At 40.0% G+C, this 27863-nt stretch overlaps 1 protein-coding gene across 3 annotated transcripts in view; it reads right to left on the bottom strand.

The window, feature by feature from the left end:
- PSME4 (proteasome activator subunit 4) overlaps window positions 1–27863 on the bottom strand; it is a 59950-nt gene continuing 32087 nt past the window's right edge. For 2 of the 3 annotated variants that reach the window (XM_030489230.2, XM_030489232.2), the window contains 28 exons: window positions 27194–27289; window positions 24732–24787; window positions 24235–24291; window positions 23999–24054; window positions 23803–23901; window positions 23322–23384; window positions 23072–23167; window positions 22012–22143; window positions 20240–20449; window positions 19428–19564; window positions 19047–19100; window positions 18293–18422; window positions 17510–17591; window positions 16765–16918; window positions 16166–16235; window positions 15325–15450; window positions 14804–14956; window positions 14193–14297; window positions 13269–13360; window positions 12741–12872; window positions 11914–12122; window positions 11529–11614; window positions 10464–10592; window positions 9270–9425; window positions 4551–4713; window positions 3133–3266; window positions 2041–2179; window positions 1–1405 (listed from right to left, as the gene is read on the bottom strand). In XM_030489230.2, the coding sequence (XP_030345090.2) occupies window positions 2045–2179; window positions 3133–3266; window positions 4551–4713; window positions 9270–9425; window positions 10464–10592; window positions 11529–11614; window positions 11914–12122; window positions 12741–12872; window positions 13269–13360; window positions 14193–14297; window positions 14804–14956; window positions 15325–15450; window positions 16166–16235; window positions 16765–16918; window positions 17510–17591; window positions 18293–18422; window positions 19047–19100; window positions 19428–19564; window positions 20240–20449; window positions 22012–22143; window positions 23072–23167; window positions 23322–23384; window positions 23803–23901; window positions 23999–24054; window positions 24235–24291; window positions 24732–24787; window positions 27194–27289 (3112 nt within the window). In that variant the 3' untranslated portion in view covers window positions 1–1405; window positions 2041–2044. The remainder of the gene's footprint in view (window positions 1406–2040; window positions 2180–3132; window positions 3267–4550; window positions 4714–9269; window positions 9426–10463; window positions 10593–11528; window positions 11615–11913; window positions 12123–12740; window positions 12873–13268; window positions 13361–14192; window positions 14298–14803; window positions 14957–15324; window positions 15451–16165; window positions 16236–16764; window positions 16919–17509; window positions 17592–18292; window positions 18423–19046; window positions 19101–19427; window positions 19565–20239; window positions 20450–22011; window positions 22144–23071; window positions 23168–23321; window positions 23385–23802; window positions 23902–23998; window positions 24055–24234; window positions 24292–24731; window positions 24788–27193; window positions 27290–27863) is intronic. The other variant, XM_030489231.2, reaches the window with a different exon arrangement.

The raw sequence follows: 27863 nt of genomic DNA, 5'->3' as shown, positions 1-27863 counted from the left end.
GCAGGTAGATCACTCAAAATGCTCCTGAAGGGTTGCAGGGAAGTTGAATCACACACCAGGTTATGAACTATTTCAATGTACCTCACGTTTTAGGAGCTTATCACACTAGAATGTGTGATGCCAGCATTTAGAGATGGCCACGAGTGCTGCGTTAAGATCTGAATGAGACAGAGTAAGAATGAGATACAGAAAACCCAAAGCAAACCCTCCTGCCTTTCAGACACAAAGAGATATTCTGTTAAAGAAAATAATTTAAAAAACTAATAATGGCATTTGATTCGATACAAAAGCCAGAGCTACTACTGTATTAACATCTAAGTATGAATCTTTACAAAGTAATCTCACAATGGTGTTATGCAAAAGGTTGCAAACTGTACAATGTTTTGTCAATGCAATGCCTCTACACTTTATACAGTCTTTTACAACTATGTAACACATATTAAACATGGTGTTAAATAGCCAATAGATACCAGTCTCCGAACAAAGCTGCAGGCAAGAAAATACAGAGCTCCCACCATCTCCAAACAAGATACGCTTGCTCAAACAGTGACACTGTCTGTGAGAAGTCATCAGCCATCCACACGGTGCACACGCTTCACTCTGTGAATTCAACCATCACCTCATAGTCCGTAATTCCATATCCGTGGGCTCTAATGATGTGGAAACACCCAGAGTGCTCTCACCCTTAAAAATAAGCAGATAACCATCGATGTTTATTCCACACGTGGTCAAGCTACCTATGAAGACCTGGCCAGGCAGCAAGAGCTTTCACTCCCCACGTTTGTCCTGCCATCATCTACACTGCACAGGCGACCAGCTATGTACATTTACAAGGTACAAAAAGGCAATCCTGCCCTGAGGTGGACTGAATGGTACAGAGCCCGTCAGCGATGGGCACTCAATCCAAGTAGTGAAAAATAAACTCTGAGGAGGAGAGGTTCCTGGTACTGTACACTGACTGGGTAAGAAGTTGCATCAAGAGAACTGGATTGCTCCACTGAGAACATTGTGGTTTGCAGCACTCGCTGGGTCTGCGTATCTTTGATGATGGAAACAGCTGAGAGGAGGATCAGAGAAAGAGGGTAAGTAATGTGCAGTGTAAGTCACTGTGTGCAAGGGAGCAGAAACAAGACTGATGTGCAATGGAGGCCAACGAGAAGGGTCTGGTGATAAACTCACAACTGGGCTCTGCAAGTGCAGGTACAAGGAGGCTGTGGGACTCCCACAGCTGCTCCCTGGGGAGGTGAGATTCTGTTTGAATAGGACCAGGTCTCTATGTTTGCATCTAAAAGTGGTTTTGATCAGGCATCGGGATTTCCAACACAAAGTTTTCTACGTGATCATTTTCTGAGTTGCTTTTATTTCACAGAAAGGTTCCTACGTCCTCATTTTCCCCAGGAGAAACCTGAAAAGAAACAAGGAAGAATTCAAAACAAGGATTCACAACAAGATCACTGCCTCATGCTATTGCCACAGAACAAGAGGAGAACATAAATTAAACCTTCTCTTGGAATACTGTCACAAAACATCACAACACAAGAGAGATCGGAACCTTGGAGCATAACAAAGAGAAACTCCAAGAATGGATTCACTCTTTGGGGACATGCCTGTGTGAAGAGACCTGGCAGCAAAGCCAGAATGTGGAAGAGGAAACTGTGCGGTAGCAGTCATTCCCCACGTGAGATGTAGATGATATACTGGACTGTAGATGATATACTGAAGAGTGGCTAAAGTCTTCAGAGGCATCAGAAGTGCCAAGCAGCAAGCACCTTGGCTTTAGTGCAACTGCCAGGCATTTAGAAGGCAGCCAACTGGCAGAAAATGGAGAAAAGGAATATCAATAGTCAAGAAAACAAGTGTAAATGTCGTAATAAAACACTAGTGCAATGCGGGGACACACAGAAAGATGGATGATATTTAACCCAAATAAATCTGATCATGAACAGACCATGTGAGGTGTAAGGGACTTGCATTTGGCTCCACCATTTCCCTGTGGTGAAGGATGTTTCTATCCATTTATGTCAAAACCAATCATCTTACCTATCTATGCATAGTAGCATGGTGACACCAGGAGGTCAGTGAGCACCAGTAGCTGGTCATCTGTGAACTGCTGTTTATGCTCCTGCCAGTTGTCATGATGGGTCCTCCGGAAATTGGACAGTGTTTTCTTCACAGTCATCTGCAGAGCAATCAGCACTGAGCTGCATCAGTGATGGATTTAAGCTCCATGATAAAACAAACATTGATTACAACAAAAATAACTGCCGAGTAGAGCAAAGTGTCTGAGCAGTGGCCAGGGTTAGAACAGGCTCTGGGGACCCTCAGGTCTGGTTAGTCTGTTGACCAAGGTCACGACTCCAACATTCATATAAAAAGGGTTCTCTGAGCTACAACTTTGAGTTTGAAAAAATTAATAAGGTTCAGTTACAAAATACAAGTCAAATGCTCTTCCCCTCTTCCTTTTCCTTGGGTATTTCAAACCAGTGGTTTGGGTCTCAAAACATGAGGAAGAACTGATGATGAATCACATAAGGTGCGGAGAAGAAACACATTAAAAGAAAACTATCTCTGTTATGAAATTAAGATTAGTATTAAATTAACAACAGGAAAGTGCCACCAGTTCAGTTTCTTGATTCGGGAAAGCACACCAGAGCAGAGGTTGTTAAATCTAAGGAATTCTTCAGCCATAAGCTCATTATTGTGGTTAAACCAGCAAAGGTCAACAAAACTGAATAGACAGGGCAAAACCAGAGTTGAAGATCACAGTTTCATTAAAAACTTGTTCCCAGGGCTGCTCATAAAACCTTGTTGTAAAAATTCCAGAGACGTTTTTTGGCTCAGGTTGATATTTTCTAGAATGACATGCACAAAAGCGACATTTTAAATTAAAAAAAGACTGTTTCCTCATTAGAGTTCTTGCAATTTCCAGTTTATGCTTTAAATTTGAACCAAAAAAAATACTGAGAAACAGCCCATGACTTAAAATACATTTGGAACCATTTAATAAAAAGCAGCAGAAATGAAGTTTCTTAATAGGTTCCTGTTTTTTTCTAGGAAAGGGGAACTACGAATGAGTCGATGTATATTAGATGTGTTTTACTGAATAGCATCAATGATATAAGTTATTTTTACCTCAATTGGCTGAGGATCATTCAGGTGGGCACTGAGATCCATCAAGAGCTGTGGCATCCAGGTGGGAACATCATATGGGCTTGACAGGATACAGGCGCTAAGTCCCAGCACGCCAGCGTGGCGCTTCACCAGGTCTGCAATTGCAGGGGATTCACTTACATGTGGCAAGGTACCTCATCTAAGACATTCCTCAATGGCACAGACAAACTTAAATCTGGTTATCAGTGAAAATAAGGCTATTTATAACTGAGGGAATGACTGAAGAGAGACTATATATTAAACAGAAGTGATCCAATAACAATAACATACTGATAGTGAGGTCTGACCCTGAATTAAGAACTAAAAACCAAACCAGAACCCCTGCCACAGCAGAGATCTTCAGCTTCTACAGAAACCCAGACAGTTCTACAGTCTTCTATACTTGACATATAGTCAAATACATCCACACAAGTGCATGGATCTCCAAACTGCTTCTGCTTTCTTACACAGAATCATAGATTCATTCTCTGATTCCACCTTTTGTTTCTAATGGAAGAACATGTAAAAAATTCACCTGCAGCTGCTGTATACTTTATAAATGAGCTTCCTTCTCTCAAAGGATCTTTTCTCAAAGAATCAATCTCAATATCTTATAAATATATTATAAATAGCTCATGAATTACATCTGCACTGTACCCTGTTTCTGCATTCTGAACGTTTTCTCAAATATTGGACCTATTTGACAACAGGCAAACCAAGTCCTTCTGGGTCAAATGAATATGACTCAGATGCATTAAGTGTTTGGTCAGGGGCCAAAGCTCCTAACTAAGGTTAACTAAGGTGGGTTTTTTGTGTGTTTGGTGGGTTTTCTTAGAATAGACCCCCCCACTGCTAACAAACAGAAGGTAAAGTGGGTAAGGAGTGAAATGATGAGGCAGCTGAGGAAGTTTATTGACTGAGGAAACAGCTATCCCTCATCACCTGCATTCTTAACTATGTGAACTGTGCACAGGGGAGATGGAGAAATCTCTTTAGTGTTAATTCTGGAAAGCAATGAATTGGTTTAACAGAGGAATACATCATAAAAGAACATTAATTGCTTTTTGGTAGTATTCTCATTCATCATTTATGCTGTAAATCCAGTTTCCTAAACACTTCACAAGGATTAGTCTCTGCACTACATACACAGAACTAGACAAAAGTTACCTGAGGACAAGTGATTTGCCATTATGGTTTATGAATGCTCAGGAAGACAAAACATTTGGGCAACAGGAGTATGTTTCTCTGGGTGTATGTTAGTTTGCTAAATACTGCTTAACCACAGGACAAATCCTATTCCATCCGCGGCACTTGCAGAATAAGCATGTAAGTGTAGCACAGAATACTTACTCCTACCCTGCTACCCACATGCATGGTTTTAGTGGAAGCCATTCCCTTACCACCAGAAGGAATCGTATCCACCACGGAGCCCAGGTCTCGCTTGCGCTTCTTCGGGAGCCTCATCTTGCAGAGCTGTTCAAAGTGGGTCTGCATGGGCCCATCCATGGTGAGGAAGTTGCACTGCAGCAGGCCACTAAGCGTGGTAGCAGCCATCTCCCTCACCTGCGAGCAGAGAGAGCACATACCTCAATTACTAAGCACACAAGCACGGCAAGAAACAGGTATTTATGCTGTTGCTATCCTTTAAGCACATCCAGCCAGGCCAAGTTATCAAACTCTGCCCAAGAAAAGCCTTTAAAATATTATCCTGTTACTTCCTAGATCAAAAACTCCTACTAGTTTACTATATGGCTCTTTGCAAATTAATAAACATAGTTACATAGTAATACACAACTACTACCTTCATATCAGTTGTCATTAAGTGACCTACTACTCAAGCAAATAATGTAACTGAACTCCACAGTCCAGACATATCATAGACAAGATTAAGCTTTAGGAAGTTTAAAAAGCAGACTTTTGAATGAGAACAAGATGCACCACCCCAAATAATCAACCTACATTACAAGATCTGTAATAGTCTCTGTATTAACATTAGTTTTACCAAGAAAAAAAAGTATAATTTATGTAAAAACATTTAAGTTTCCCCCCCTCAAACGTATGTGGAGACATTATAATTAAGAAAAGGAGTTTTTCCAGGAGAAGGTAGAAGGTTCATGAGACAAAGCTCATTCTGTTCTACCCATAGCATGAGAATTCTTGGAGACACAACAGATGCTGGATTACTAAGCAATGACAAGTAATTTCAGTGCTTTATGGTCAACAGTTCAGTTCTATAGCTCATTATAGACACATTATTAACACACCAGCATTATTCACTTTGTTGTCCTGAGTACCAGTTCTTTTCACTACATGAATTACAGAATTCCAGGCTGAAAAAAATAGGATCCCAGACTGGTTTGGGTTGGAAGGGACCTTAAAGCTCCTCCAGCTCCAACCTCCTGCCACGGGCAGGGACACCTTCCACTAGAGCAGGTTGCTCCAAGCCCCTGTGTCCAACCTGGCCTTGAACACTGCCAGGGATGGGGCAGCCACAGCTTCTCTGGGAAAAGTCTGTGCCAGCGCCTCAGCACCCTCACAGGGAAGAGCTTCTGCCTCAGAGCTCATCTCAGTCTCCCCTGTTCAAGTTTGAACCCAAAATCATCTCTTTGGTAGGACAGAAACCCCAAAGAACAACACTAAGTTTTCATCTAATGGCCAAACCATTCAAAACACAGATCTCCTTTCCCATTCCTTTTAAAGCAGCCATAACACAGTGCTAATGGATTACAAGTAGAGACAACTTGCTTTTAAAAGCAAGAACAACCCATCAGTATTACTAATTTATCTCATCCACTCCAATATCCTAAACCCATAAAGTTATTGGACTATAAGATCATATTTAAACTGGAATCTCTCCAAAGCTCACTTCTACTTTGAATAGTTACAGGCTGACAAAAACCACCCAACATTTACACACCTGGAAACCAAGCTGTCTTGTGCTGAAACACTGACAGCTGACTTTTTGGTAAGTACATACTGTTACAGGTAACTGTGAAGAGAACATTTGTCTGTCTGGAGCACAACCACCTACCAACGCTCTGAATCCAACACAGCAGATTATAATAAATTATATCCTTGAACATCGTGTTCTGAACTTCCACAAAGCAGTAAGCAGAGCTGCAAGTGCTGCAGTAATTAAATGTCAGAAGTTAACAATGAGCTCTTGAGACTTCACTTCATGCCAGTGAAATCTCTACAGCGCATTATTCAAACGTGAGCTACTTTGTTAACAGCATGAAGAAGTACAACGTGAAATGCTGCCAGTGTTGTTTATCAGCAATTTGTGAGTCTCTGAAGATTGGAGCTATTTAATGAAACATGATGTGCTAATGCAAGACCCTGGAATAGAAAGGAGCTTGGCTGGGAAGTGAGCAAGCTCCCCAGTGAACTGTGCTCATTTACATCACTAGTCGCTGTATTAAAACCACTTCCCTTTCTAAATTAATCATCTAACTAAGAGGAACACTTTGCTGCAGGAGCACCTAGGAGCAAAGCCTTGGAAGTCATGAGGCAGCTTATCACTCATCAGACCTGACACAGAGTAACTCAGAGAGCATCATACTCACACGGTGACTTGTAGAATATAACATTTGCAGAGCAGGAGCAGAGGAATACTGTTCCAATCAAATATGGGTTTTGCTTTGGGTTTTTTTGGTCAGAATTGACTGACCAAGGTCTACAAAGCTGTAGCAGTATTGGAACCCACTCCACAGCACAAGCAGAACCTAACTGTAATACTTGCAATGGTTGCTTATACAAAGAGAAAACATTCCTGTAGCAGTGCAGCCTAATACGAAATGCAGTTATCAAGTGCTGTGTATTCCATACACTGATTTAGGAAAATATAAAGCTATGAAACACCTGCCCAGAGATCTTCCTAGATCAAATTATGCCTGAGAAAACAGTGAGAAAGACTCCTTCGCATTAACTAGGCTATCAGTTCAACTGTAACTCCAAATCTTTCAATCCAAGAACCAAAATTCTACAGGGCAAAGACACCAAACACTAGTTACAGCACAGGATTCTCATCTTAAAAATACAACCTTAAAAACACATAGGAATTACTCCACAAGACACTGCATTTTGCCAATTATTATTAAGAAAGAACAAGATAGCTCTTCAAAGCAAAGTGAAAGCTTCCATGGTAACACCATGATCGTACGTGGTCATAAACACAGAGGAGCTTTTCTGATTTGCATCTCTGTAGTGCAGAGGAATGATTTTGTATCTTTAAAATGACTGGATGAATTGTACTGAAGTGAACAAAAGGTGTATTTCAGCATTATGTGAGAAGATGAGGCACGTGTTCAGGGGGGTGTGTGGGAAACAACTCATCTAGGATTGGGAGCTGTTGAATTCCACACGCAGTGACATGAAAGACAGGAGAGATCATCTGAAGACTGAAATGGTGAGTAGTCTTTAAGTTCTTTAAGTATTACACGCACTTCTAGAGAGTGTAATGTCAAACTTTTTAAGCCACAAGTTTTATTTTATCTATTCAAATTATTTCCAATTCACTTGGAAGTGAATTGGAAGCTTCACATCTCAGGTGTAACTAGTGTTTTACATGCAGCTTCAGGAAGACCTAAACCAGGATCTTTGTTTTGTCAGAAGGGTATCCCATTTCAGCATCTTCTCTTTCTTCTAGAAAGAAACAAGCATCCCAGCACACAAAAGGAGGAATTCATTGATATCTGCCAGCAGCACCAAAACCACTGAAAATGATGGTGCATGGGAAATGGAACAGGCTGGAGGTTACTACTAAAGATCCTTCGCTGTGTTTGAATGTGATCAAAGACACTCAAATTCACATCATTTAATACAAGCCTTCAGTTCTGTGAATGAGAGATACAGAATAAAATACCTGTGTGATGTTCCCGCACCCTGACAAACAAGATCCAATGCTTCACATCAAGAACCCTTTTTTCCCCCTCTGAGAACAAGCTTATGATCCTGACAGCACTTCTAAGAGCACCCTGTGTGTTCGTACACGGATCTCCAACAGCATAAGTTGGGGCTGTTCAGCCTGGAGAAGAGAAGGCTGAGTGGAGACCTCAGAGCAGCTTCCAGTGTCTGAAGGGGGTCTATAAGGATGCTGGGGAGGGACTCTTCCTTAGGGACTGTAGTGGTAGGACAAGGGGTAATGGCTTCAAACCTAAATGGGGAAAATTTAGATTAGATATAAGGAAGAAGTTCTTTACAGTGAGGGTGGTGAAGCACTGGAATGGGTTGCCCAAGGAAGTTGTGAATGCTCCATCCCTGGCGGTGTTCAAGGCCAGGTTGGACACAGCCTTGGGTGACATGGTTTAGTGCAAGGTGTCCCTGCCCATGGCAGGGGGTTGGAACTAGATGATCTTAAGGTCCTTTCCAACCCTAACTGTTCTATGATTCTATGTGTGCACCATAGCCAAGATTTTGGATTTTCTCTCCTTCCATTTGTATATAGTGAAGCATCACAAGCTCAAGAGATGCACGAAACTTGTCAGACTGACAAGTAAGCTAGCAAACTATCATCTTTCTGAATCACCTAACACCATCAGCAACAGCATCTGCCAGACAAATTCTGTCCCATGACACATGCTTCTTGCACAAACCTAACGAAAATCTACTAGTAACTAAAGAAATACTTCCTTAGTGAGCTGGAAGTATTTTTGTCAGTAATAAGCTGATATGATTAAATGGGAAACAGATGTACAGAGTAATAAATAGTGGTTTTATATAGTATTCACACAGGAAGGCATTTTACTTTGCTGGAAGTTGAATTTTCTACCCATATCCATAATATTCATAGGAAAATGACAACATCCTTATTTCAGCTGTTCTTAAACCAAGAATGAAACAAAGCAATGTTCCATTCTGTTGAAAAAGTAGGAACAATGGAACTTTTAAAACTCACTAATGAAATATTTTCTACACAGCCGTTTTCCTGGAATATTAAAGGGAAAATGGAATATGAAAGGAATAAATCCTGTAAAGCCAGTTAAATTTTCAAAACAGGAGGAATGCTGAGCTAGAAATACTTGCTGTGTTCATTTATAGCCAGTGGCTTTTTCATAAACCTGACAAGAGCAAGAAACCAGTGATGTGAAACAAAGCATTTCAGAAGAGGTATCACTTGCCTCAAGCTGTTCATCCTCCAGGAGCTTTATAACCAGCCATCTAATGTCATTGACTGCTTCTTCGTTGTTGAGAAAGATGAAGAGGTTGTAGAACACCATGGTCTGGAGGTAGGTTAGCACGGTATACCTAGCATGCCAAGAATTGCTTCTTGCTGTCTGCAAATACAAGTAAGGATAAGAAAGTGAGAATGCTAAAGCATCAGCTACTTGATGTAAAGCTAATAACATTTAAGAAAAAGCTTTTAGGGACAGTTGCCAACATCTTCCCTTATTCAGATATTCTTGTTTCAAACACTTTAATTTCCAAAGGTGCAATTATTGTTTAGACAATAACTTACACAGGCTTCACTTCCAAAGCACACCATTATTTAACAGACACCTAATGCTATAACAGACAAAGTAGGCAAGTTTCTCCCTTTGATTCATTCCCAATATCAGTCATAAGGCACATATAAATAAACGAGACACTCCGTGCTGCTCGAGGACATATATCTTACACAATGGATTTGGAAAGCAAATTTTCTTCAAGTTCCTTTACTTTGATCTCCACGTGCTTATGGAAGTCCAAATTATTGGAAGCCTCAGGCATGGGCGCAGCTGGATTGCAACACTGCAGTTCCTGGTCTGGCTGTGTGCACAGCTTACACCAACACTTTGCAATAGGGAGTTTTACTACAATAGATCAGCCTTGAATGAAAAAAAGCATTTCTTGCATGACAAAGAATGAACCGCTGGATTCAAGAGGGAGTTTCATTTGTGTTGTTTTTCAGGAAGCAGCAGCAGTTGATAAATACACTGTAAACTATAAAAAGGCAGAGATTCAAGGGCAGCTTTTCATATGAGACTGAAGTGAGGCCAAGGGGTGATGGGTTTAAACTTAAACAGGGGAGATTTAGGTTGGATGTAAGGAAGAAGTTCTTTACTGTGAGGGTGCTGAGGCACTAGCCCAGGGTGCCCAGAGAAGCTGTGGCTGCCCCATCCCTGGCAGTGTTCAAGGCCAGGTTGGACACAGGGGCTTGGAGCAACCTGCTCTAGTGGAAGGTGTCCCTGCCCATGGCAGGGGCTTGGAGCTGGAGGAGCTTTAAGATCCCTTCAACACAAACCAGGGATTCTGTGACTCTATAATATTAAAAAAATAAGAGAAGAGCATGCATCAGATAACAAGAAGCTTTAAGCTCCCTAGACCATACTCACTTGTTTTAGCACCTGAAGTACCAAAGGCACTTGCTGAGGATACAGCAAACCCTGAGACATTAACGACAAACACATCTTAGCATCTCTTTTGAGCTCATCATAGCTATTGTCGTTTTCTACCGGTGCAATCTATAGGCCAAGATGAGAGGGGGCAAGAAATGACAGGTTAGTGTTAGTGAATAAGCACTGCTAACAGCAAAACCCTGAAAGCAAGTTCCATGTCATGAAAGGGCTGTTGTCGAGGAAGAACACAATCAATACAGTGCTGAAGAGTTAACTAGGAAAAACAATCAATATAACATTAAAATATTCTCAGCAATAAGCTGTGGAAAAAAATTAACGGAATCAAGAGATCCTTGTTCCTTTCACTACATATTACTTATCTGAACAGCGTGGCTAGACTGAAGCTGTTACAGAGGAGTAAACGGGTGCTGTTAAGACTTTGGTTCCCCATTGCAATTCTTTTTGGTATCAAATCCAATTTGATTTAATAATTTTAGATGTAAGTGCAAAACCGAGAGGAAGCCTTATCTGTATTTCAAGTTCACTTTCACGTAAGTAGACCTTTATCTTGTGGTCACATACATTATTGTTGGATAATTGATGTTTATATGAAGACAGAGATATGATCTGGAGCATGCAAATACCTATTATTTCGGATATATAGCACTGAATGACCCGGCTTTATAAAAGAATACAAGGATTAGAGGTGCCAGGAAAAGCAAGAGAAGTACCACCGTATAATCATGGAACAAAAGAAAACAACTAAGAGCTAAGTATCAGAATAGAAGCAACATACACTCATGAATTAAACACTTGCCCCCCAAGTTACACATGTACAGGGCATTCATCTACAAATCATTGTCAGGAAACCATTTCACAGGGTCAATAAACAGCTGTAAACGTACAGAAGCATAAAAAACACTGAGGCCTTTTTGATAAGGATGTTTTTTATTACCATTTTAGGTTCTCTTTTTATTTATAAAGTCCCTTATAACTTTCTTGTATATACAGAATCTGTTTTTAATCAAGCATGACTAATAAAGGAGCAATTAAAGCACATACCTTGAAAAACAAGGGTAAGAGCTGGAGCTGCTCTGTGACAGCTGTAGAGAAGGACCGTCCTGCACTTGCCATCAGCCACTTCAGAACTGTTTTTATATAGAGAAATAATCACTGATTAACATAAAAATACTAATAATTCCCAAACCAAGGTATATATATATTGACTGCAAGATCTGCCTGTGAGATTTTCACACATTAAAGTGGGCCTATATCAGTAGTCAAGTTTGACCCTCTAAAGGTGACTTTATAAACCCTAACCCTTAAACTACAGATACCTCATTGAAGCACAGATCTGAAAGGAGTTGTGTACTGCACCTCTATGATTTGCAGACCTCAGCCATGTCTTATAATACCCCCATTTCTTCACCTCATTAAAGCAACTCACTGGTTTTCAAGAGTTTAATGCCCTGAGTTCGCTCATCTTGTTCACCAATTCCATTCTCTTCCATAACGTGATTCTGAATTTCTTCATCTGCTTCCATGAGGGGTTTAAGATTTTCAAGTATCCGGGTAGTAAATTCATGGACACGAGGAGATTTAGTTGCAGCAGTATTTGGCAAGGAAACATCTATCATGAATATGTAGGTCAAAACACTGAAAAGCCAAAGCAAGCAAGAACATACAGTTAGCACAACTGCTGTCTATAGAACATGGCCAAAAGTGAGCTGAGATCAAGTTGTTGAAATGTGAAGACTTATACTTACAGAAAATCTTGTTTTCACTTCAAAGTTATTTAAAGCCAAATGTTTTAAATAACATTTAATAGATATGAGATCTATTTAGATATTTGAATCAAGCAGGGTTAGACAATCACTAAGCTACAACCCCCATTTCCTCCCTTTAGCTTTTAAGTCACTAAAGTGCTCTCTAAAGGATCCCCTGTATATTTATGGTTTATTAGAGATTAGACACAGGAAATTTGGGTTGTGGTGGTGTTTTCTGAGTTTATTTGGTGGGGTTGAGGGGGAAATGGTTGGTTGTATGTTGGGGTTTTTACAAGCTTTAACAATATCATGCATATAGACATAACAGGCCATATACAAAAAAAAGACAAAACCAGAGAGGTCACCTGAAGTTTCTGAAGTAAGTCTGTTAATAAATGATCTAATTTCTATGACCAGTATTAATGCATTTCAGTGTAATTATTTAGATACTGAATTACCCAAATAAAACAAGGAGTTAAAACCCCAAGAGCTGCAGAAGGACACTGACCTTCCTATTCTCTCCCGGACGTTTTTGTAAACCTGGGTGAGTTTGGGTTCCAAGTACTTCAGCAGTCTGTGCAACAGCTCGGGCACTCTCCATTCCTGCTGTGCAAGGCCACCTTGCAGTACATAAAGCCGGCTGGGAACGAGAACAGCTTAGCTTTAGTCACACCAAATCATCCCTCCCTTCCCCAACCCCTTCTCCAAGCCTTGTGCTGGAATACTTTGTGTGTGGCAAGGCACAGAGTGCCTTTCCATGAGCTGCATGCAAAGATGGGGGGAAAACAGAGGAGAAAACAACAGTGCTGCTGCCAGGCCAGTTCCAAACCTTCACATACTGTTAGCTAGATTGAATTACACTTAACAAAATAGTAACAATGAAGAAAGTGCCATTGTGTGGGGAAAGCTAACTGGAAAGCAGCACCTTTGTTCCCTGCTCCACAGCCAGCTGGCACAGTGTGCTTTCAATACATTTTATCCATGCTTTATTTCCCTCTTTATTCAGGCACAATATAACAGTTAAAATCAATTTTACCAGGCATCTACAAAGGAGCCTCCTTCACCACTCAGTGGAGATTCCAACAGCAATTCAAATAACCAGTGCAGCTTCCTAGGATCTCTGCTCTCCTGAAAATAAATGTATCAGAGGTGTAAGGAAATTGGGATTTTTTTAAATGTAAATAATCTGTAAGGAAAGTTTTGATAGAGATTTTCTTTGCATCCTTTGGGTTTATTCTGTTAAGGAAGTACAAAGTCAAAGAACTTTCCACAATGAACCCCAGTACGAGGAAAACTCCATGAAACTACCTACAATTTTAAGGATTTGGTAAATACAATGATATAATGGAAGGAAATTTAGCTTCATTTTTGACATACATGAATAATCATGTCTGAATTTTGCCAATTAATTGCCAGGATTCTGGCTGACAAACTGTGCTGAATTTTACTGAGTGATTTCAACATGGAATTACTGATCCAAGACATCTGTAGCCCGTCATTTACCCCGCTTCCCAGACACCATGACTGCCAGCCCACCACAGTCTATAGAAATCTCACTGTATGTTACAAGATAACTTGAGGCAGTTTTCACAGCATAATGCTCAGCTGCCCACTTGTAAAGCAAGAATAAATGTCTAATTAGAGTGCAGAAACTCCCACAAAAATTGAACACAGCAAGCAGACACATCAACATCACCCACTAACCTTGTGCAGCTCTTAAAAAGTACTGAAGATGACAACTAAGGTTTTACTTCCCTTCTAAAATGTTGTATTTGTCTGCAAAGGGCAGACAAAAAAGCCATGAGATTTCACATGGGTGTTATTTTTATACTGTATTTGCAGTTCTCAGTTTTAGCTGATAAAATATACCCAAATGCCTCTGTTCATAAAGCTCTTCTTATATATTATCTGTAAAATCTGACCATCTGGCTGTAGCTAAGACTAAGACTAGGATACTTACACAGGAGGTTGCTATGCATGTGCCCCAGTCGTTGTATGTTTCCACTGTGATGTTGGATAAAGCTGTTCGAAGCAATGGACAGAGAAGCTTCCAGAGTTTTTCCACCTGCTCAGTAAAAAGACAAAAGGTAAGATTTATCTTTAGCAGTCTTGTACACCCCAAGGACTTCCCTCTCTCCCCTAGGTTTTAAGATGTCTATTTTATTAAGGAACTAATTCTTCCAGCATTATTTTTCAGCATAGAAATTCATTTAAAGATAATCCAGACAGCTAAATCCAGACTAAATAAAGATGTAATAGTCCAAGGTGGACATAAGCACTTATTCCAGCTGGAAATTACAAGCCATATCAGCTTTGCTAGCTCCTTGCCAGCAAACTGTTCTTAGTTTTAATCCTGAAGCAATCTACTAACTCCTGGTATTATACAAGCATCAAACCAAGCTATGAATTGTGCTCAAAGTTTGGCAATGAAGCACTAAGTGTTGCAACATTTTCCAGTCCTTTCTTGGGCATGACATGTTGAAAGCCCTCAACTTCATACATCTAATTTGTTTAATAATTCAAACATAGTCCTTAAATTCATGAATCACTCAAAAAATGCTACTTCAGCACCTTCTCAAACGTCCAGTGTTTAGAACCTCTGATTAAGCCAGCGATAATTTCAGCCACACATCTCTGGGTGCTTTCATGGGAGTCTGCCACAAGCTCTTCTAAATGGGGCTGAAGAACTGGCAAGAAGGCATCATCAAAGTTCCTGAAGAGGCCCTGTAAAAACATATATGAAAGTGGCTTCAGTAAAAACATATATGAAAGTGGATTTACTGAATCTAAACCATTGTCTTCATAGGAAGAACGTGAGATTGTGAAGCACCTGAGGTTTGAATATGCAGAAAATCAAATTACTTGACTTTTGTAAAAGAATTATAGCCAAGTGTCCTCTGTGTGTATCACTCTGAGTATGTTTCCCTAAGTAGTTAATCAGAAGAGAGGATTAACAGGATTATTCAGAGCAGCACACCTTTAAAAATCAATACTTTGCAGCAGTGGGGTATAAGCCAAGTAGCGTGTGGCTTTCCCATGCTTCGGTCATCAGCTACAAAGTGGAAGCAATTCAGTTCTTGAACTCCAGTTACCTTGAAGAGGCAAAATCTGCGAGGATTAAATTTGTCTTTTCCTTTTCTGTCTTCCAAAGACAAGAATTTTATTAACTGCTCCACAAACTTGGGATCAGAAAAGTGATCATAGATAATCTGTTCTGCCTGTAACACGAAACAAAATAAGGATTAGCTTAAAGGTGTTTGATTGTCGCAGTGTTATCTCAACCTTTCCAAGTCCCCTTTTTCAGTTTAATTCTGTCTGGGGTAAAAATCATGCCTTGGTTATGCATTTCCCCCCTCATTTTACAGGGAATACTGGGAAATCTCTTGCAAGACTCCCGATTTTTATTTTTATTAATGACTTTGGTTGTCTTTTACCAGCACAATCCCTACAAAGTCATTATTCCTATCCTCATTAGTTACCTTGCTGTAAATTGTGATAAAGATTGAAAAGGGAACAAGCAAGTGCTCATTAATGCAATTATCCCATGATCACTGACAGAGAAGCTGCAATACACCAAAGTAATAATTTCTTCTTGTATGCTAACACAGTAAGGATGAAAATGAAGTAGAAAAACATGATTAAAAGTGTCTTTTGGGGAATCTAGGTTTGAGAAGAGTTACCACTTGTTGCTTGTTAAAACCATGGTTATGTCCACACAGCCATGAAACCACATAGCTGAGTTCCATCTCCATCCTGCTTTGCAAGCAAAACAAATCTGTTTCCACACATTTAGTGTGAGCACTCTCTAAATGGCAAGCAATACTTCAGTTAAAAGAGAGAAGGGAATTTATCTCCACAATAATCTATGGACAACACTTAAAAGAAACGTAGTATTAAAAAACCCCACAAAACTGAAGCCCACCAAACCCTTACCTCTGTCAGCTCATCCCTCCTTCGCCCAAGCTTTGGTTGATGCTCAACTGGAGCATAAACTGTCATAGTTCTGAATATTAAACATAGAGTTAAATGTTTCGAAGCAAAATAAAGCTTGTGATTATTATTTTCTATATTAAATAGGACTTATCATCAACTCCCAGCAAGCAAAACTTAGAAAGAAAGTTTACAACCAAAAAATTAAGTCTTCTTGTTATAAAGGCTTTGCCACTGCAAGCATTCAGAATTGTTAGTGATAGAATACTCTGCATATTTCACAACTATGTGGTTTTCAAACACACATATTTCATTTTAAACCCAGCAGTATGACATATGTGGGTTTTCGATACTATAGGCAAAGAGAAACAGGTAGAAAATGAATCATTATAACAATAACCAACAAACCCCAACCAAAAAAGCAACAAAACTCCTCAGAAACCCCACCCCCAAGTGGTAACACAAGCAAGAAGCACAAAGGATGAAGTAAATTCTTGGGTTTGTTTTAATTAAAACAATTAAACCCACAAACATGATTTAATTTCCCACAGGGTTTTCCTTCTGACTCTCCCAATTCTATCTGCACGCTTAATGATACTCACTGAGGCCACGTGTAATACCCCCAGTGGGTTTTCTCCACAAAGCAACACGACTCCCAAGCTTCCTTCGTCTTTGGTAAGCTCTGGCTGTCATAGTGCAGCCACTGGTTATCCGGTCTGTCACCAGCCTGGATGCTGGAAGGCTTTGGGCTTCCACCTGGTTAAAGAGGGATTTATACACTCTGTCACACTGCCCCATTAACATTTTAATACAAGATTCTAAAGAGCCTTTATGTCTCCCTCCCCTCCAATCAAATCCGTACAGAGATGTGCCCTAGGATGTTAAAAGTAACCCTAACAGTAATAGATTTCTTCAGTCATTTCTACAAATGTGCTATTTGAAATGATAAAAAAAAGAATAAAAGGAGGTATACAAGTTATTCTCACAAAGCTTTCTGAAGGGAGAATGAACATATATCTGAATTTTTAAACTTAATTCAAGTAAGTGAATAGCTTAATAGACACTTGCAAGTGTAACACTGCTTTAAAAAAGAAGTCTGATTATATTATAGGACATTAATAACCAGAGAGAAATAAAAAGCTTATGATTCTATTTCTGTTACCCAGAAATATTTAAGGCAACTCTAGTTCATGTGGGCTCTGAACCACATCAGAACTACCCTCTGGGGAATGAACTCTTAGCAGTTATTTACCACGAAGCTTGGTTTAATTAAATCAGAAAAACATGTTTTAATAAAAATTTAGGACAAATTAAGACAAGACATTTCTTACATTAAATAAAACCTACTTATTTCATAAGGGCAGATGGGCACTTTCTTGTGTGTTCTCTTAAGCTGCTTAAGAATACCAGCCACAGCTGAGATGGCCACCTAAAAGAAAGAAACGGGCATTAATGCATCATTCCATACATGTACCTCCAGAAGGATGTCTCTCATCACCTCATCACAGACACACTTTAAGCCAGCTAAAAAGCCAGTGCACATCACAGTGAACATCACCCCAGTGCCTGATGCTTCCCATGAAGAAGTGATCTCTGTCATTACAGGGGATACAGGACCTGACTTAAGTGTGACCCTTACAGCCCAGAAAATCCTCTCCATTAACCATCCTCAGGACCAAAAGAAAGTGACCATTAGTTTAAAGCCTCTTGAAGGCAACAAGCAGAATGAAAGGTGCAAATGTAGCACACAGTAATAAAATAGACATTTGAAAAGAAACTGCAAAAGAATTCCAAAGGAAGTAGGAAAGAAGAGTGGAAGGTGTCCCTGCCCGTGGCAGGGGGTTGGAACTGGATGATCTTGAGGTCCTTCCCAACTCAAACCGTTCTGTGATTCTATGGATAGGTACATTCCACATTTTTCCAGTTTACAGGCTTTACATCATATGTCACACCACAGCACTACCAAGACTTCCATCTCCTTGGACCAGGAACCTTTGAACACACACATGGCTGGAAGGGTGATGAGCAATGCACACCTCAGCTTTTGTGCTTTATCACAGCAAAACACCTCAAACATCTGATCTAAACCCCAGTGATCTGCAAACCCAAAAGCTGTAATTCTGGTTTTACCTTCCGAACCACAATTGCATCGTGGTTGAGACACTGCACAAAGAATTTTATGGCACGGACAGGCAGTATCCTGTCATCCCTCAGGAGCAGAGACAGAAACCCAATGCTGATGTGCTCGAACTTCCAGGGACTGAAAAAAGAAATAAAGAATATTCAGAATAGACACTGAGGAGCATAGTTGCATGTGCTACTTTTGCATAGAAATGAGTGTATGTATTAGGATTTATGTTTGGACTAACATAAATAATGTTCTGTGCCACTGCTACAGTCAGTGAGCTCAACTGGCATATAGGGGAATCTCCAGTGGTCTGGGAACACAAGTGCATTCAGCCACTGGTGCCTTTTTGATCCTGGCATTTCAATGTAACATACAGATCTGTAGGGATAGTGTTTAAAAGTTTGTAAACACTAATATTATGTCACTTCTTCACCAGGAGACAGTAATCAAGATTCCCCTATATTGGCCATTATGTTCCTGTCTGGGCAAGCAGAATCCATATTCGAATGCACAAGTACCTCCATATATTCCATTTCTGCAGATTCCTTTGCTAAGGCTCTCCAAGACACAAGCCACAGCTCATTTGATGCAAGACTGCTACTGACACACTGCTTTGGACAATTACCTCAATGGTGAAACGTATTCCTCAGTTCTGGTCATGCCAACTGCACTTCTGGGTGCAAGTGATATTTAGTCATGCTGCCACCTCTAATCCAACACCCCTAAACCTCTCAATGCACAGAAAGGGAGACTTACAGATTTCTTTGTTCCACACAATCCAGCAGCATGTTGATCAAATTTTCATAGTTTCTATGGGAAAAAAGAGGGAATCATCAACCAGATGAAACTGAGAGAACCCTTTAAAAATAGAACAAATGTTCCTCAACCAAAGGTGGGGGAAGGCAATGCAGTAACCCCAGCACCAGCTGGGAGGACAGGGAAGAGGAGGAGGAAGGAAGGGAATGTGAATGCAGAGGAGAGAGGCTGCCAAGTCACGAAAGAAGATACACCACCACAATCCTTAGGCATTCTGAAGTTGTCAAGCTTAAGCTTTAGTTTAGCAATTTCAGATTACTACATTTAATGTATAGTAAATATGAGGTGGTAGAAGCTGGTGTTAAGGGAAGTTTAACTTACCGCACGGCCTCAGCATTCTTCTCTTTCTGTCGTTGAATTCCAAGCTGAATTTCTTCTGAACACAGACCTGTGAAGTCTGAACTTGGATGTTCTGATTTTTGCAGCATAACAGCTATCTCAATGCATTTCTCTGGAACCTGTTGCGAGAGAATACAAAGATATGGGACTGAGCAGCAGCTTGCAAGCATTTATTGTTTGTTTCTGTTTCGAAATAAGCAGAGTGCAGAATGTCCTGTCCATACGGTCCATGAAGAAGTAGGGGACACAGCTTTGTGCTCACACAGCAGAATTACTTCTCCAAGTACACGTTTTATTGTATTTTAAAATAAACTTTAACATTCCATTAAGCATAAAAATTTATTATAAAAGGTTTTTATTAACCAGCACTCATTCTTTAAAATAAGTACCATGCCATTTATTCCCCTGAGAAGGCAAGAGGCAGTTGTGTAACGAGTGCTGGGTGTTAGCACAGTGGGACAACACCACAAAACCTGACAATGTTCATGTGATGACACTGTCCTACCAACACACATCTTCACACTCGATCAGCATAACCCAGACTAGTTAGCACTGAAAGGCAATTTAAGCTTTTCCTTTCTGTAACAGGCTTCCTTAGATTTAACAAGAAGTTACAAATTCCAATAGTATTATAGGAAGCTCCATTGCTTCAGTCTCAGAAACCACATATCTACATTCCTCTGTAACAAAAAGCAGAATGCAATCAACATCAGAACACTCACTCAAGTAATGTACAAGAGTCTCAAGCATTTATGGAATCAAAGGACATGAGCACCAAGCAATCTGTCACTTACTGCAAAATCCAAGCCAATTGTTTCATACTGCCTATGGATTTTTTCTGCTAGGTCATCAAAGAGCCTGACTATGGATGGTTTTTCCAAGGACATGGCTTTGCTGAGCCCAGAAGAGACAATTGCTGGCCACGTCTGTGCAATACAGTCCCAGTCGTGAAGGTTTGCCAAACACACTCCACTGTGGTTTCCAAGAAGACAATATAAGGCACCCTGTAAAATGGAAGATGAAATTTAGGAAGTTAAAGCAATGTTCATGTATAAGTGATCTCTTACTACATAAGCATCCACCCACACAGAATAAAAACCAACCTTCACATTAGCAAATCATTAAAATGTACCATAAACATTCAGCTATGTGGCCTCACTGTCAAAATACTGAAGATTTATCACAGAATCCTCCTCTTGCAAACCATTTTAATGAGACTGGAAGCCCTGCCAGTTCATTATCCCCAGAACGGCTGCCTGATTTCTCAGTTACATTATAAAGGAGATAATTCAATTATCGAGTACCATATCTGGCCTTACTGTGAACGATTCATGTTTGGGCTGCAGGCAGATCATAATGCTGTTAACGAGACACCTGAAATGATGCCAGCTCAACAGGATGTAGATAACTGCTGGACATGACAAAACAAACTGGTGAACAGGAAGGGTGATTGCGTGAGGAGCTGATGAGAGTTTTGCACAGTGAAACAAAGGGTGGCTGCATTACACAGGTGGGGAAGTGGGAGTTACGTGAGAAATGCCTCAGGCAATTGGAAGGAAGTCTTGGGGACCTTTTGGAGAGCAGAATCTTTCTAGAACAGTGCCCAGGTAACCAGTAGTATCATACAGGCTAAGACTGCCTGGCAGCAGTAGCAGAAACACCAAATTCGCTATGGTAGCAAATGCTGGAAGCGTAGCAAAACCAGGACCAATTGAGAATAAGTAGCTAGATGTGGGTTGCTTATGTGGGAGGAGACAGGGAGGTACAAGGATGGCAGAAAATAAATAATAAATTATTACCATTTCTTCTATCTTGATCTATCAATGATAGTGCCTGTAACAAGCCATAGCTGCTGTTCTGACCATACAAGATTCCCGCTTGCCTCTATGGCCAGGAGGACCGAGGGGGGTGCAGAGGAAGGAGGGGAGCATGATGCTGTGGAACACCAGGATGGACACATTGCATCCAGGCATCACTGTGTCAGCACCATTTCCAGGCCAGACAGCATCAGCAATTACCCACCATGTCATCACAAAACCCTCCTGATTTAGTATAACTTTTTTGGGTGGTAACTTTTTGTCCAGTTCACGCTATTTCCTTACACTGCTACAGCTGATAGAACTGCTTTATGAGTTTTACCCCCTTGGACTATGGTGCCTCAATTTCCATTTTATAATTTAAAATAAAGAGGTATTAACACATATCTTTGTGATATGTGAACACACAGTGAAGTGAGGAACATCTATAAAATGTTATAACGAAATTTCTCTTGACAACTGATCTAATACAAGTAATTAAGTGTTCAAGGCCAGGTTGGACACAGGGGCTTGGAGCAACCTGCTCTAGTGGAAGGTGTCCCTGCCCGTTGGCTTGGAGCTTTAAGCTCCCTTCCAACACAAACCATTGCATAGTTCTATGATAATCCCTTACACTAGTTATGCATAAGCTCTATGCAACGAAGATATCAGTCATGCTGATAAACAAGCAAACCCCACTTTCACCATTAAAAAATTCTCCTATAAAAAACACTTTTAAGAGAGAGACATGAAACAAAGTTAGTGAGTACTTTAAATTGCTTCTGAGTGACATCCTGCCTGTCAGGACGCAGGAACTCCAAAACCAAGGGGATGATATCTCTGCAACAGAAATTGTATGTTCCCAGAGCTGTGAAGAATGCTTGCTGAGCTTTACTTCTGACCTGCGGGAAAAGAGATGTTACTGAAAGTCTTCTGAACCAAAAATATATGATACAAACCCAACATCCTTATACATTTCAGTTACTTATGCACTGAGTTTGTGACGTATTTGTGCACAGAAACAAAATTGATTATAGAAGGTTGTAAGGAGCATGCTGTGCTCTTCTGATACGGTTTAGTGGTGGTCTTGTCAGTCCTGGGGTAATGGCTTAACTTGATGATCTCAAAGGTCTTTTCCAACCTGGTTGATTCTATGATTCTATGCTTCCCCTCACCCTTGCTCACAGTGGTTTATAAAAACCCTACTTTTTGTTTGTAGCATTTACTTGAGAACAGCTACAAAGTTCAAGGAAATCCTTTATGCTGCCAAAACCAGGCCATGTGTTTGTAAGATGGCTGGAAAAGCCAACAGCTACGAGAACAGATGCAGAGAGCAGAACTCTAAAGAGCCTGTAGGCATTGTGGATGGATCTGAATTTATAAATACACACAGGGTATTTGCCACCAGGCAAAGAGTTCAGAATCCAGCTATCAGCACACTCATGTTGTGTGTTTTTAAGAACCAGGATGTCGTCACAGCTACTTCTTAACAGTAGACTTAACATTCCAAATAGCGGCATGAAGCACATCATCACATCTAAAAACCTCAACCTGGTATATTGTTATTATTTTAATTGAATTATGGGTTTTAGAAGCCTACAGTTAAGTCCCCCAAAGAATGTAAAATTTGTAACCTAAGCTGGCAGCCTCTTCACCCAGTTAAGTTCTTTATTTTACAAAGACTATGCAACCAATGCAAAAACTATGCAACTAATGCAAATGAAATAAGATTTCATGCTTCCATGGAAATAAATTGAAAAGCAAAAATCCTGAAAATGTAATTTGAAAAGATCAACAATACATTTCATTTTATACGTGGTTGTTCCTTACCTGACCATATGAACTTGTGGACAGACACAAGAGATCTCTGATCATCTCCTGGTGGGAAGTTTTATATTCACAGCCTTCCATCGTCAGTGTTCTCAGCTAAATTGCATAGGAAACACAAATAAAGGATAGATTTATTCTAACATGTCACACAGGTAAGAGAAACACTAGTGCAGGATTATTGCATCTTTTGCTGCATGGCAACATAAATCAGCTTTTCAAATGAAGTAGTTAGGGAAGATTGAAGTATTACCTCATGCTGCAACATAACTCTGTCTATCAGCAAAGCTCTGATATGCTGCTTCTTTCCTTGAAGCTGTAAACAAACATAACTGAGTTTAGATGTCAGATATTAGCAATCTGTACTGACTGAACTCCTGGGTACTCTTTCTCTTCTAGGAACAGGCAATTTTCATGCATAAATTCTTGGCAGTCAACCCTGATTTTTTTTGCCCTGGTATTTGCCTATTGCTGTGTAAGCAAAAGGAAGCTCTGGTCACAGTGATGTCTCAGTTAACACAGACAAGGATGGAGCATCATGCCAAATCTCAGACTGTGGACCAAGCATATATGCAAACACAGCTCTACAATTCAGAAACATCAAGCTGTTTACTCACAAGATCTCCAAATAAAGGTACAAAAGCATGCAAACCAACATTCTTATCAAGGAATTACATTTCAGAGTTATGAAAACCAATTAGGACAGTAATTAAAAATGAAGAAAGTCCACTGACCCTGTTCTCCATTGATTTTTTCACTAGGTTGAAGCTTTTCCATCGTGAATCAAACTCATGCTTGTGAGAGCCTTGGAACTGTAAAACATCACTGATGATCTGCAGAAAGCAGAAGATGACAAAGAGTGGTTATTTTGCAAAACAAGTGATTATTTTGCAAAACAAGTGATCTTTAGTATTACAAATTCTAGTATACCTTTATTATTAGAAATAAAGACTTGGTATCATCTTCTGAATTATCAAGTATGTAGCCTGCAAGTGGAAGGAAAAGAAATTTATTATCAGACAGGAAAAGAGCTTTAAAAGTTAATGATCATTTTATTTCTACAGATTTATACAGGCAAAGTAAATGAAACGAGTTTCTTATCTATAAAATTATTAAGTCTTAAGAGCATAACATAGTACTTTTTAGGGAGGAGTGGTTAAACTTACGCAGCAGTTTCCTTGTAACCCTTGCAATTGTTTCTCGATAATTCTCTCTTGATAAATCTGAAGAGAAATTAAAACATTTTTCTTTATTATACAGTAGCATAAATTACAAAAAGTAATATATAGGTAAGTAAACTAGTGGAAGGACAGAGCAGACTATTCAGAACTGGCAGCATGGACCAGTATACAAATAACCATCTTGTTCTATCCAAGGACACATCTCTCACAGGGTCATCTTTTATTTATCAAGCCAACAGTATGTTTGGATGGAACTAGATGATCTTCAGGTCCTTTCCAACCCAAACCATCCTATGATGCTATGTTTTTTATAGGTACATAACCTTCTTTATCTGCCTTGACAGTTGGCTTCATTTCTAGCCACAAATTGAGGCAGATTATTTACCATGTTAAAAGTGCATCACACATTAAGGAGGGTAAAAAGTAGTCAGAATACAGATTCTACATATCAAGCCAGTAAAAGACTGGGGACATCTACTTACCATACTCAACACCAGTGTACAGCTTTGTCTCTTCCAAAGACACCAGACTTGGGACCCTGTATGAAAACAAGCCAAGTATTACTATACATGATAGAAATCATTGACATTTAATTCATTTTAACCAGTTACATTTCATGCCAGTAGCACCAAGTTGTTTGGATTTACTAATAGCATGCCTCAGTTCTAACATTTATAAATCAGCTGTACTTATGGGTCAGTGTTTGCCAGAGACCAATACACCATAAGGACACCACCATGAACCCAGAATCTGAATTTCTCATTTAACACAACCTCATCAGTTGTATTAAATAGCCAGAGATTTGGTCTCCTTCTCAAACCTACGAACACACTTATCAAAACCAGTGTGGCTCCAGTTGTCTTTGTCTAGGAAGGACAAATGAATCTGACTGCTGAGGCAGAACCCTTTCCCATTAAGTTAAGCTGATGAAGCTCTTATGACTTTAGTCTTCTCTGTATAAAGCAAGGAAATGCACCCATCACCTACAAATCCTACTTCTTGCTGTATGAAGTTCACTATTAATAACCATAATGAAAAATAAACCCATACTTCTTCCAGGATTTGGGTCAAACTTATCTATCCACTTTTTTAAAGTTAATTCTTCATCTTTGTGGATTTGCTTTTATGTAAACATGGATTAAATACATGCTTGGATATGATATGCTGTTACAGCCTGCTCCTAATGAAGACAGCAGCCTTTCTCCTTTATTGCTGCCACTACCATCCCCTGCCTGCCACTCGAGCAAGAATGCAAACAGACCCCAGAAACAATGTCTGGGTGGCTTTCAGTTGTCAAACAGGAAAATAAACCCCTTATGCTTGGGGAAAAAAGCATCCTGGTGGCAGGAGCAGGGAGCAGGCAGGCACAGTTGACAGGACTAACTGAACCCTCAGATCCAGTTCATCATCCAGCTATACTCAAAGCTTTAAAGTTCATTCTACCCACATATTTCTTTTGCTGAGGTTTCAATGCCATAGCTCCAAGCTCTCCGCCACCTCTGTGACTTTCATTCACTGAGCAGGCTGGAGGATTATAAAGGAATAAATACTCATTATCTGTCTTTCTTGGCAAGAATCTTCAGGTACCTTTAACCATCAAGGAGAATGTAGCAGTTACACCTACTCAGCTCTACTTTACAGCCAGCACAAACAACAATGCTGTACTACATGGGGTGTGATAAGCTATGTTTCACTAGAGTTGTAGGTGTAGTGGTGTAGGAGGTTCTGACAAGAAACCTCATGTGCCAGTTGGTTTCAGAAGTATACACATAGAATGTTTTTAACTTAAATATATCAAGCCATTTACCAATACCTGCATTCAAAAATATTCCTACACTGCCACTTTAGGACAGTGAATATCACACCAGTAGTGGTAAGTACTAAAGGTGAACACACAGTACTTAAAGTAAGGGTGTTCCCAGTACCTGACTTTGTTACTTTCAATAAAAGCCCTGGAATTTAAAGTCTGAGTGCTTTATGTGCATTCCCATTTTATGTAATGGGAACGGACTTGGAAATCATAGATTCAAACTGGTTTGTTGTGTTGGAAGGGACCTTAAAGCTCATCCAGTTCCAGCCGCTGCCACGGGCAGGGACACCTTCCACTAGAGCAGGTTGCTCCAAGCCCCTGTGTCCAACCTGGCCTTGAACACTGCCAGGGATGGGGCAGCCACAGCTTCTCTGCTACCTTACAGTAAAATAACCCAAAACTCACAATAAATAACAATTAAACCCAAACTTTTTTCTGTTTTAAAGTTCATCAAAAGACACCTCCTACATTCAAACTGGATAAAATTTTATGGGCATATGGGATAGAAAACAGTACTCATAGCAAGCTGTTTTATAGCACTTTTTAAAATCAAAACATTCCAGTTACTTCTTGTTACTCAGTTACTTCTACTCTGGTTACTCTCAGTCATACAGCCTGGAGAAGAGAAGGCTCCTGAAGGGGAGACCTTAGAGCAGCTCCAGTGCCTAAAGGGGCTCCAGGAAACCTGGAGAGGGGCTTTGGACAAGGGCCTGTAGGGACAGGCCAAGGGGAATGGCTTTAACCTGCCAGAGGGGAGATTGAGATGAGCTCTGAGGCAGAAGCTCTTCCCTGTGAGGGCGGTGAGGCATTGGCACAGGGTGTCAGAGAAGGCTTCTTTTAGAGGAGGGGAAACATGTGAGTAAATGCCTAGTTTCCATTTCCTTTACACAAAGCAGCCTCAGCAGTGCAGTGCTGTCACCTGCCTTTGAGTCTTGCATGAAAAAGATCACTTTAAGTACTCAAGTGTTTCTGTAAGTCACAATTTCAAATTTCTGTGTCTTTAAACTAGTATGGAGTTCCTTAAAAACAGCCACCCGAATTAGGTGTGTGATAACAGCAATAAAAAAAGCACTAAAACCCAGTATGAAGGAATACAATTGCTGAGATGGTTTGTGATATAAAGATTTTACTTACAGATGAGCCACCCTTTCTCCTTTCAGAGGAGGCAGAATGTTCCCAGATCCAATCAAGCAGTTATGCACTATAGCAAGACACTGCTGCACATCATCTCTTGAACAAAGAAGAAAACCTGATTAGTTACCTGTTAAATGATAAACCCTATGTTTCTTGGGAAGTTTTATACAAGCTTTTTTCTTTAGCTGTATCAGTTCTAACCACAAGAGGGAGCACTACAGAAAGAGGCTGCGCTTTTTTGATCCAGCCTAATTCCATCTCAGAACTCCAACATTCAACTTTGTCTTCGGGAAAAAGCATTTTGGAGACTTTCTAGTCTGAAACTGTGAAGGTAAGTTCAGTACAATGAGATAAACTAGTGTCAAAACGGACAGATTTACCACAAAACCTATTTTAATTGATTTTATCTAGATCTCAGAGAAAATCCAAGAAAACTCCCCACTCCAAGGGCAAAACAAGTCTTTCCCACCATGAGTAGGACAAGGAAATACATTCCTTATAAATGATTATTTTACAGGCTGAAGATAAATTATAATGAACCAATGCGAACACCTTTTCCTGTGTTACTTTAGAGAATCAAGGAATTCTTTTTAAAGCCATCTCATCTAAAGTAGTAGCCTTTAGTACATAGTTACAAACTTTGCCTTTTGTTCTCCTCTGATTTATAGAA

Source organism: Strigops habroptila, chromosome 6, assembly GCF_004027225.2.
Source record: "Strigops habroptila isolate Jane chromosome 6, bStrHab1.2.pri, whole genome shotgun sequence".
Classification (NCBI taxonomy): Eukaryota; Metazoa; Chordata; class Aves; order Psittaciformes; family Psittacidae; genus Strigops; species Strigops habroptila.
Note: the sequence above shows the minus strand (reverse complement) of the source record. Positions and strands in the feature narration are given on the sequence as shown.